At 36.2% G+C, this 10,876-nt stretch overlaps 1 protein-coding gene across 1 annotated transcript; it reads right to left on the bottom strand.

Annotated features, from left to right (window-relative positions):
* Positions 1-9,176: 9,176 nt before the first annotated feature.
* LOC306665111 (olfactory receptor 10R2) lies at positions 9,177-10,166 on the bottom strand (the record flags this gene model as incomplete). The annotated part of the gene is made up of 1 exon (XM_079146390.1): positions 9,177-10,166. One exon carries the CDS (start codon positions 10,164-10,166, stop codon positions 9,177-9,179), a length of 990 nt encoding a protein of 329 aa, XP_079002516.1.
* Between the last annotated feature and the right edge of the window lie 710 nt (positions 10,167-10,876).

Raw genomic sequence — 10,876 nt, 5'->3', positions numbered from 1 at the left:
TAGCAGGCCAACCCACTGCCAGTCCCAGGACCTGTCTCTGAATTTCTGAATAGAGTGTATAGGATGCTCCCCCTAATGCCTCTGACACAGTTATCATTGCTGGCATTAGCTTTTATGTATTTTAATAAAAATACTTTCTCTCTTTCACCTCCTGCTCAAATGTGTTTCTTTACCTAGATCCCATATCTCAATACAATGCTTCAAAATACTCTTAGTCATTCAAGCTGTAAATTTCTAAGAAATGTTTAAACTCACCATTTTCTCATCCTTCACGTCCAATCTATTTAAAAAATTCTTCTAAAATCCATTCATTATTTTCAAAAAGAAATTAGCTCTTGCTTGAACTATTACAAGAACATTATGAATGGATTCACTAGAGTCTCTCTTGTCATTTTGAACCATCTTCTACAATAGTGGAAGAATTGTCCATCTATAGGACAAATTGTATCATATTAACAAAACTAAATGACCCTCAATATTCTATAAGATATTCTAGGTCTTTCATACTCTTCCCAAATCATCTACCTTTCTACTCATTACTGCCAGTATGTATTCCTTCACAAGCACTTTAAGAAATTTTAGCAACCATGTCAATTTTCATATTACTTCTACCATGTAGAAATATTCAATGCTTTATTTTCATTAAATTTTGTAGCCTTCCTTTAATTTTCAGTTAAAAAGACTGTACTCATGGAATCTTTCCTGTGACTGGATATAAATATATTACCCCTGCCTCTGGGTTTCCTTGATAATCATCAGAATCTTATTTGCTTTACCACTGGTATTTTAAGTTTGTCTTTGACTCTGTAGATTATAATTTGCCAAACACCCAAAGCTGCCTCTTCAACTACACAATAGTGCCCAGTGAATAATATGTGTTTGGAAAGTTGTTAAAAAATTAGATGACCAATTTTTCATAATCATTTCAGAACTCCCAGATACATGGCATAATCGCTTCAGGAATTTCCCAAATTATTATCTTAATATTAATCTAGCATGCAATATTAACCTTATGTTTTAATATTTTTAGATGAAAAATCTGTCTGACATCATTTTACAAATGCAGAAGCAAAAGATCCATTAAAACCTTCAGCTACCTCATTATCATTTTTGATTATCAAGGGGTTCTCTCCAGTATCTCACTAAGTTGTTTTACTTGAATTTTAAAATACTTTACTTTCAAGTTTGAAGACCTTTGAAAATAAATAAACTGCCATTATTTTCTCTTTTTCTTAGCAAAGTTTTTACAAAATTTTGAAATTTGACTAGAACCATGGTTTCAATTGCCTTATTCTAAACTTTTAAATAAATAGGCATGCACACCATGCATTTAACTGTTCTTCCTGAAAAATCACCTCTACGTTTCCACTTTCTTGATCTCCTTTCCATTATTACTAACTAGGGAAAAAAAGAGAACTAGCTTATTGGAAAGCAATACTTTTAAAATTTGACACACATATAAATTACTCAACAGTCACTACTCTTTTCAATTAAGAAATTCAAAGTCCCTAAATAAAAATTAAAACATCGCATTCTTTCAAGTCAGAGTTTTAATGTTCTCTGGTGAGAAGGTTTCTTCATTCTTGGGTTTGTTAAAACAGACATCAATGTAACTGTCTCCTTTGATTTTTTTTCCCTACCCAGTGCCTCTACATTTTCATTCTCATGTTAGAGGAAAATATCTTTATTTCTTTTCACGTTTCCATTTCTGAAAGCTGGAAGAGGGACGAAAAAGATACAAAAACAAAACCAAAAACCAAAACAAAACAGAGGACAGAATATTAGAACCAGAGAGGTAGCATAAATCTTTCAACACCTAGGAAACAAGTTCATTTGTGTCTGGAATATAATATGAGTTGGGTAAATATTTGTTCAATAAATAAGAAAAGAAGCTTGAGTTCACAGAGAAAAATGTGATAGCACCCTGGTATAGATTTTAGCAGCTCTCTGCATATTTTAGGTTGCACATTAATTCTTTATGACAGCATGTCCAGACATTTGAGCTGGATATGGAGCAATGCTAGACACTCATTGATATCTTTCTCAGGGGCTCACATATACTGTCAGGGATGTTGCCTGTATGGAAAATTAGAAGAAAGCCCATGTTATTAATGAAGAAACGTTTTGTGTCTCCTTTTTTCCTTTAGTTCAAACAGAAATTAAGAGAATGGCTATATCTTTGAGAGTACTTTACTGAGAAGATTCATCCCTGGGCTATCACTTCTAGGTATGCAGAAGATACACCTTTTTCACACTTTTGACCTAGAGAAATGGTATTTATGCCCTGTTCCCTTGAAACTAGGCCAGCTGGGTAACTACATTGACCAAAGTGATGCTTTATCAGTTTATAAACCTTGCTGCATAGATTTTGTTAGCATCTACTTCCTGTTTCTTGAAGTATCCACTTTTGCTCCCTAGTCGCTGTATTCTGAGAAAGCCCTAACAATCCTTGACAAATCTCTGGCGTGAAACCAAGGCTTTGGCCAACATCCCCAGATGAACATACAAATAATAACAACATGAACCAATACGCCACATAATGAGTAATCTTAGAAGTTATCTTAGAACTTTTAACTCAGTTTAACTATCAAAGCTGACCCTATGTAGAATAGATACAAACAGATACTCTACTGAGTTCCTGCAAAATTGCAGATTTGTGTGAAAAATAAGTAAATATTGTTAATTTAAGCAACTAAGGTGGCATATAGTTTGTTAAGCAGCAATAAATGATGAGATCAGAATTTGGCATCCAAACACAAGGTGTGATTGTAGTCAAAACTTAGAGCATGGTTATATTGGGTTTGGAACTAATGCTATGGGAAATCTGCAAGGTTTTAAAGGAGTTTGTATTTGAAAGATGGAAGACCCCTGAGGAAACAGTTGGTAAAAGTTAAAAATGAAAGACTAAAATGTTATTAGAGTCTGTTAAAAAAGAAATGCTTATTATACATTATTGGGAAAGAAGGCAGTGTTCTCCCAAGCTGTAGCCTGGAAAATAGAACTTTTCATAAACTCACAGATTTTCTTAGGGAAATTTCTAGGGAGACAATAGAAAATGACACCAATGATGAAATACGAGTAGAAAGGGATGAATTAAAGAAGGTGCTTAGTTTTGATAAGAATTGAAAGGAAACATAAATAATCCAAAACCTACTGACTTTAGAAATGGACATGTTTCTCATATAAAATCTCCCTCAATAAAGACTCTCCAGGTGAGAAATGGTTTCAAAGAAAAGGTCAAATTTGCAATACTATCAGGAAACTCTTGCCTTAGAATAAAGATCTCAAAATATGGCTATACGATAACTTTATTAGAACTTTAAGAGTATAACTAGTGCCGGGCATGGTGACTCATGCCTGCAATCCCAGCTGCTCAGGAGACTGAGGCAGGAGGAGTGCAAATTCAACACCAGCCTCAGCAAAAGCAAGGCACTAAGCAACTCAGTGAGACCCTATTTCTAAATAAAATACAAAATAGGGCTGGGAATGTGGCTCAGTGGCTGAGTGCCCCTTCCTGGTACTCCCCCCACAAGAAAAGGAGTATGACTAGTAAGATTTCTCAGTATCTTAAGGGCCTAAGGGTACTCTTAGTTAATTAATATGTCTTTTTAAAAAATTTAAGAGAATTGCTATATCACAGCCTCACGGTTGACCCATAATTGAAAAAAAAAAAAGAGAAATGTGGATGTGACTGCCATGTGCCTCCTTCCTTCTTTTTAAAAAAGGAATGTGTATTGCACTTACCCTATGCTTTTATCAATTGTATTTTGGAATCAGGAACAGGAAATTCAGTACTTGTGAGCTTTTTTCAGTGCTGTGACTAAAAGACCTGACAAGAACAATTTTAAAAGAGGAAAAAATTTATTTGATAAGTCACAAGTTTCAGAGGTCTCAGTCCATAGAGAGCCGGCTCAGTGCTTAAGATGAGGCAGAACATCATGGTGGAAGTGTGGCATAAGGAAGCAGCTCACATGATGATCAGAAAGCAGAGAGAGATTCCACTAGCCGGATATAAAATATAAATCCCAAAGACATGCCTCCGGAGACCCACCTACCCCAGCCACACCCTATCCACCTTCTGTTACCACTCAGTTAATCCCTCAGGATTAATTCATGGATTGGGTTAAGGATCTTAAAACCCAATCATTTCTCATCTAAATCTTCTTGCATTGTCTCACACATGAACTTTTGGGGATACCTCACAGCCAAACCATAACAGTGGTGATATGCCTTAAGATACTAGAAGCTTCCATTTCTTGTATCTTGGAACATTTAATCTTTGAACCCAGTCACTATGCTGTGAGAAAATCCAAGGAACACCATAGAAAGTACTACATGGAGAGGAATTAAAACCTACAGCCTACAGCCTTAGCCAATCTCCTGGCCGTAAGTGGTACATATTGCCAGCCACATTAGTGAGACATCTTAGAAACAGGTCCTTTAACTAGTCAAGCAGTTCAGTTGACATTATATGGGCCAGAGTTAAGCCATCCTCATAAATTTTCCCCAAATTTATGATAAATGATTATTATAGTCTCAGACCACTGAGTTCTGGAGGACATAAATATTGTTTTACTTTCATTGTTCCACTTAGTGGGTGGAAGAGTCACTCATCAGTTGAAGAGACTTAGTAGTCATTGACGTATACTAATCTCTGTCAGGGACATAGATGATGATGGGATTAGGCAATGTATGATCAGGATAAAATACTTCTCACAATGCTAATGTCTGGTAGAGGAGAGGACATATGCACCTAATCACCTGAATAAGTCAGAGCTCAGGAAGAAGCCTAAGTGAGGCTAAATTACTACAGCGTTTTTCAAAATAGAAATCAGGAAATAACATGTACTTCATGAAATTGGTAAGAGGAAAAGAGAATTCCAATGTAGACTAGGTTATACATTGAACAACAGAAGATGATGTCCCTTTCAAATGACAAACTCTAGTTGCTGGTCCAGCTCAGGAACAGTCTCTATGAGGATCCTCCATGGTGCCCCCAGGAAAGGGTGTGATGTCCAGTGTGGCAAACTCAGGTATATTTTATACTACCTTTTGTCAGATTGATATTTGAAGTTTGATGGTGGCTGCTGGGGTCCGTCAATCATTGCTACCTATTTTCCTGTAGGAGTATTATCCTCCTAATTACTATTATGATTTATTTTTAAAGATAATTTGACTCTTCCATATTTCTACTGATAAAGAGACTCAGGAGATCCATATACCAAAAGGATAATAGCAAGTTAGGATACATAAAATCAATAGAAAATTTAAAATCTCATAAAAGTCAGAATTCTGCAGGAAATTCTCTGCACACTAGTATTGGACTCTGATCTTGAGCCACTTTTTATTAAAGTTGGTCAAGGTGTTGAGTGTAAAGTCCATTTCTGAAGCTTCTTAATTAGTACACCTGTCTGTAGTATAGGATTTAGCTTCTTAATTTCTATGATATTCTGTATCCAGAGACCTAGATTCTAAAATACAGTAGCTCCTCCTAAGATTTTTTTTTAATGAATGAGATAAAATAGCACTACTCTAGTTAATTGTCTGCCCTATCCTAGCCAGGATAATTTCTGTTTAGCTCATAGTGATGTGTCAGAGATTTAATATTAAAGGGAAAGTTAAATGCAATAAAGAGATCTAGATAATGGTAGCTGAGATGCCAGTTGATTTCTCTCGTCATCATAATCAATTATAAAATACATAAAATCTGTGACAGGGCATAAATGATGTCTCAAACTGGTAAAAGGAAATGTTACAACAAAATGGTTTGTAAAAATGAAAAGATAAAATAGTAAAAATAGAATTAAATGGTTTAGGTGAGTTTGGTCAGGGAAAAGAATGCTAATGACTGGATCCCTGAGTGACTCTAGACACTCCAAAAACTCTTTAAATTATAAGCAGGATTCCCCCCCCCCCCATTTATGTGAATGAGGACAATTTTATGTATGGGATACATAGTTTTCAACAGATTCTCAAAGAATCCTGTATTGCAATATGTGATCTAGAGTGGTTAAGGTGATTAACCATAGTCATACCATTAGTCAGACCAACTATTGGACACTTTTTGCAAATAGTACCTTTCTGAAATTAACATTTACCAATAAATGCCATCATGATTCCTTATTCTACAGGAAAAGTAGGCAAGAGTGTTACATATTTCTTTAAAGGAGTTTTTCTATCTTACTTTCAAATGAGATGCCAAAGTTGAGGGAAAAAATGTATGAATTACTTTTAAAAATAAAACATGTTGAGTCAAAAAAGGTCAAATACAGTCTTACAAGGGCACTATTGGATTATTTAGTGTTTTATCTATTCCCCCATTCTCCTGATATTGCCAGAGTAGGGAATTACCTTGCTATGTACTTCCTGGAGATTAAAAAACAGAACTGAGTTCACCTGAGAAACTTGAAAGTAGGAATCTGTGGCTATTGGCCTGAAAGGCCAAGTCATCGAAAAAGATGTCTGTTCTTCTGCTCACTATGGGTGTCAGAAATGCTCAAACCTTAACTCTGGGTCAATGGTGAGAAAACTGGCAGAAGAAATCTTTCTGGAATCAATTAAATACTTATTTTTTTTTCAAACTATGTATTTTTTTAAATTTAGATTTTTGTTTTTACAGACTGCATTTTGATTCATTGTACACAAATGGGGTATAAATTTTCATTTCTTTACTTCATGTACAGAGAAACAACATGTATCCCATTTGTTTATAATAAAAATAAACTAAAATTTTTTTTTTATTTCTATGGTTGTGTACAATGTAGATTCACACCATTCATGTAATCATACATGTACACAGGGTAATGCTGTCTGTATCATTCTATCATCTTCCCTACCCCAGACCTTCCCACCCCATTTTTCTCTGCACCATCCAAAGTTCCTTCGTACTTCTCTTCACCCCCACCCCCCATTACCCCTTCCCCTTGTTACATATTGTCATCCACTTATCAGAGAAAACATTGAGTCTTTGTTTTTTTTGGGCATGACCTATTTTGCTTAGCATGATTCTCCAACTCCATTCAGTTACTAGCAAATGCCATAATTTCATTCTTATTTATGGCTGAGTAATATTTCATTGCATATATATACCACAGTTTCCTTATCAATTCATCAGTTGAAGGGAATCACCATTGGTTCCACAATCTAGCTATTGTGAATTGAGCATCTATGAACATTGATTTGGCTGCATCACTGTAGTATGCTGATTTTAAGTCCTTTGGGGAAAAACCGAGGAGTGGGATAACCGGGTCAAATGGTGGATCCATTCCAAGTGTTTTGAGGAATCTCATACTGTTTTCCAGAGTGGCTGCACCAGTTTACAACTCCACCAGCAATGTATGAGTGTGCTTTTTTCCCCATATCCATGCCAACACTTACTATTGCTTGTGTTCTTGATAATAGCCATTCTAATTGGAGTTAGATGAAATCTTAGGGTGGTTTTAATTTGCATTTCTCTAATTACTAGAGACGATGAACACTTCTTCATATATTTGTTGATCACTGGTATATCTTCTTCTGTGAAGTGTCTGCCCAGTTCCTTAGCCCTTTGATTGACTGAGTTCTTTGTATTTTTGGTTGTAAAGTTTCTTAAGTTCTTTATAAATTTTGGAGATTAGTGCTCTGTCTGAAGAGTGTATGGAAAAGATTTTCTCCCACTCTGTAGGCTCTCTTTTCATATAGATTGTTTCCTTTGCTGAGAAAAAGCTTTTTAGTTTGAATCTGTCCCATTTATTGATTCTTGCTTTTATTTCTAGTGCTATGGGGGTCTTGTTAAGAAAGTCTGGTCCTAAGTCAACATTAGAAGATGGAAAGATCTCCCATGTTCTTGGATAGGCAGAATTAATATTATCAAAATGGTCATTCTTCCAAAGGTGCTATACAGATTTAACACAATTCCAATTAAAATCCCAATGACATTTCTCATACAAAAATAGAGAAAGCAATCATGAATTCATCTGGATGAACAAAAGACCCAGAATAGCTAAAGCAATCCTGGGCAGGAAGAGTGATGCAGGAGGTATCACAATACCAGACTTTAAACTCTACTATAGAGCAATAGTAACAAAAACAGCATGGTATTGGCACCAAAATAGACAGTAGTCCAATGGTATAGGATAGAAGACACAGAGACATATCCACATAAGTACACTTATCTCGTGCTAGACAAAGTTGCCAAAAACATACAATGGAGAAAAGATAGCCTCTTCAACAAATGGTGCTGGCAAAACTGGAAATCCATATACAGTAAAATTAAATACTTCTTTGCCCAATAAATTCTCCAGAAGACATGTGACCCAGAAAGGTGGTGAGTCTTCTGAATTAAGAAGTAAATCCATACACTGTCACACAGAGCTGGCTTCAAGTGTATTACAAGAAATGTGGTAAAAATTTGAAGGAGGAAACTTCCAGAAACCGTGAAACCATTCCACAAGAGAAAGACTCAGTGTGCAACATGCAAGGCCCTGAAAGTACCTAAGAGCCAAAGGAGAAGTTTCCTCCCTGTTCCTTTCCCTCACCAGTGTTATCTTTGAGGAATCAGTCACCACAACAAGAGAGAGAAGTGGCAGCTGTGTGTATGTGCAATCGTGGGGATGGAACCTAGGGGTGCTAAGCCTCTGAGTAACATGCCCAACCCTTCTCTTTTATTTTGCTTTATCTTATTATTTTATTTTATTTTTTTAAAGACATAGTGGAATATTTATATAATGGATTTCTCAGCACTAAGAAAAAACTACAGACACATGAAACAACATGGATGACACTCAAAAATGTTGTGCTACCCGTATTGTGATTTCTGTGCTCATAGATTTAATTTTGCCTGTTCTTTAACTTTATTATTTTATTTTGTGACAGTTTCTTGATAAGTTTGCTTGAACTGGCCGCCTGCCTCTGCCTCCTGAGTCTCTGGGATTACAGGCATGTGCCACAACTTCCAGGTTAGATTTTAGTTATTACAGTGAACTGGGCATTTAAATTTAAGAAGCTTTCTGAGATTCCATCTGAGAAGTTTAAAAATCTTAGCCCACATGTTGGTTTTAAAGGGATGATGAGGAGCAAACCATTTTATGACATACATGTTAAAGAGTCTTATTACTTCAATGAACCTGTTAAAGATAGAATATACATGTAATAAAAGAAAGCGTTACTTATTAAGGAATCCAAAATATAATAATATTTCAATCAAATGGCTTTAGAGATCCTTTCTTGCCCAGTGCTTTTCTGATAGCAAGTTGAACATCCTTGTTTCTGAGGCTGTACACTATGGGGTTTAGTAATGGGGTGACAATGGTGTATGTCACAGTCACCAGCCTGTCCTTGTTGGAGACGTAGTCTGCTGTAGGCCTCAGGTAGATGAAGGAAGCACAGCCATAATGAACAACAACGACAGTGAGATGTGAGGCACAGGTGGAAAAGGCTTTCCGTTTGCCCTCAGCTGAGGGAATCTTCATGATGGTCCTCAGAATGCACAGGTAAGAGACACAGATAAAGAAGAAGGGAACCACAAGCACAAGAACCCCACAGATGAATATGACAAACTCGTGAACGTCTGTATTGGTACAAGCCAGGCGAATGACTGGTGAGATGTCACAGAAGTAATGGTTGACTCTGTTGGCGCTGCAGAAAGGGAGACTGAAGACTAAGTTGACTACTGTCAGTGAGGCCAAGAAGCCTGAAATCCCACAGCCAGCTGCCAGTTTCCCACATACTTGCCAACTCATAAGGATGGGGTAATGCAAAGGGTGACAGATGGCAGCATAGCGATCATAACCCATCACACCTAAGAGCAGGCAGTTGGTAATAGCAAAACCAAGGAAGAAGAACATTTGAATGGCACAGCAGGTGAAGGAGATGGTCCTGGCCACAGAAAGGAGATTGATGAGCATTTTGGGCAGGATGACAAAGGTGTAGAAGGTCTCAGATGTTGACAGGATGCCAAGGAAGAAGTACATGGGAGTGTGGAGACTTTGGTCCGAGCGGATGACACTGATGATGGTGGCATTGCCACTAAGAATGACAAGATACAGAAAGAGAAAGACCACAAAGAGAACAAGCTGAATTTCACCAAGGCTTGAAAAACCCACCAATAAGAACTCAGAGATCCCAGTGAAGTTTTCTGCCACAACCTGTAGCAAAGTGAGAAAGAAGTAAAACATACTCAGATACATCATGTAAAAACCTAGGGACGGTGTCACTTCCGGAAGATCGACTGATGTACGTGTATATATATAACTCTTAGGATTAAATAATAAGAGTAACACTCAGCTGAAGAATGTGGGCAAACAATTGTACAGACAATTTACCTGATGATATCAATGGGTAGGAAATGAACATTTGAAGAAACACACAGTATCACCAGTCATTAGGGGAATACAAATTAAGGCCACAATGAAATACACGAGCCAGCAGAACTATGACTAAAGAGATAAACAATAAAAGGTGCCCTTAAGGATGAAGCAAACTGAAATCTTCACACATTGATGGAGGACATGTAAAATAACACAGTCACTTTAGAAATGTCTGGTGCATTCATAAAATAGTAAAATTGACCCATCAATTTATTACATATCACAATTTATTACTTATCACAAATAATATTTTATTACATATTTTTATTTTATTGCACATCACAAATGATAGTTGTGTATATCTATAGTATAAAAGATGATATCATTTTAATACAGCAGAAAATGACTAAATCAAGCTAATTAACATAAGCATGATCTCAAATATTTAACATCTTGTGATGGAATCATTTGAAATTTAATTTCCTCAGCAATTTTGAAATGGAAGGAACTCAATTATAAGCTATATTACTATCCTGCAAAAGAGATCATAAAAAGAAATTATCCCTAGGAATCTACAAAAGAGAAATGAC

The sequence above is a fragment of the Sciurus vulgaris genome, assembly GCF_902686455.1.
Source record: "Sciurus vulgaris genome assembly, chromosome: 1".
NCBI classification, from domain to species: domain Eukaryota; kingdom Metazoa; phylum Chordata; class Mammalia; order Rodentia; family Sciuridae; genus Sciurus; species Sciurus vulgaris.
Note: the sequence above shows the minus strand (reverse complement) of the source record. Positions and strands in the feature narration are given on the sequence as shown.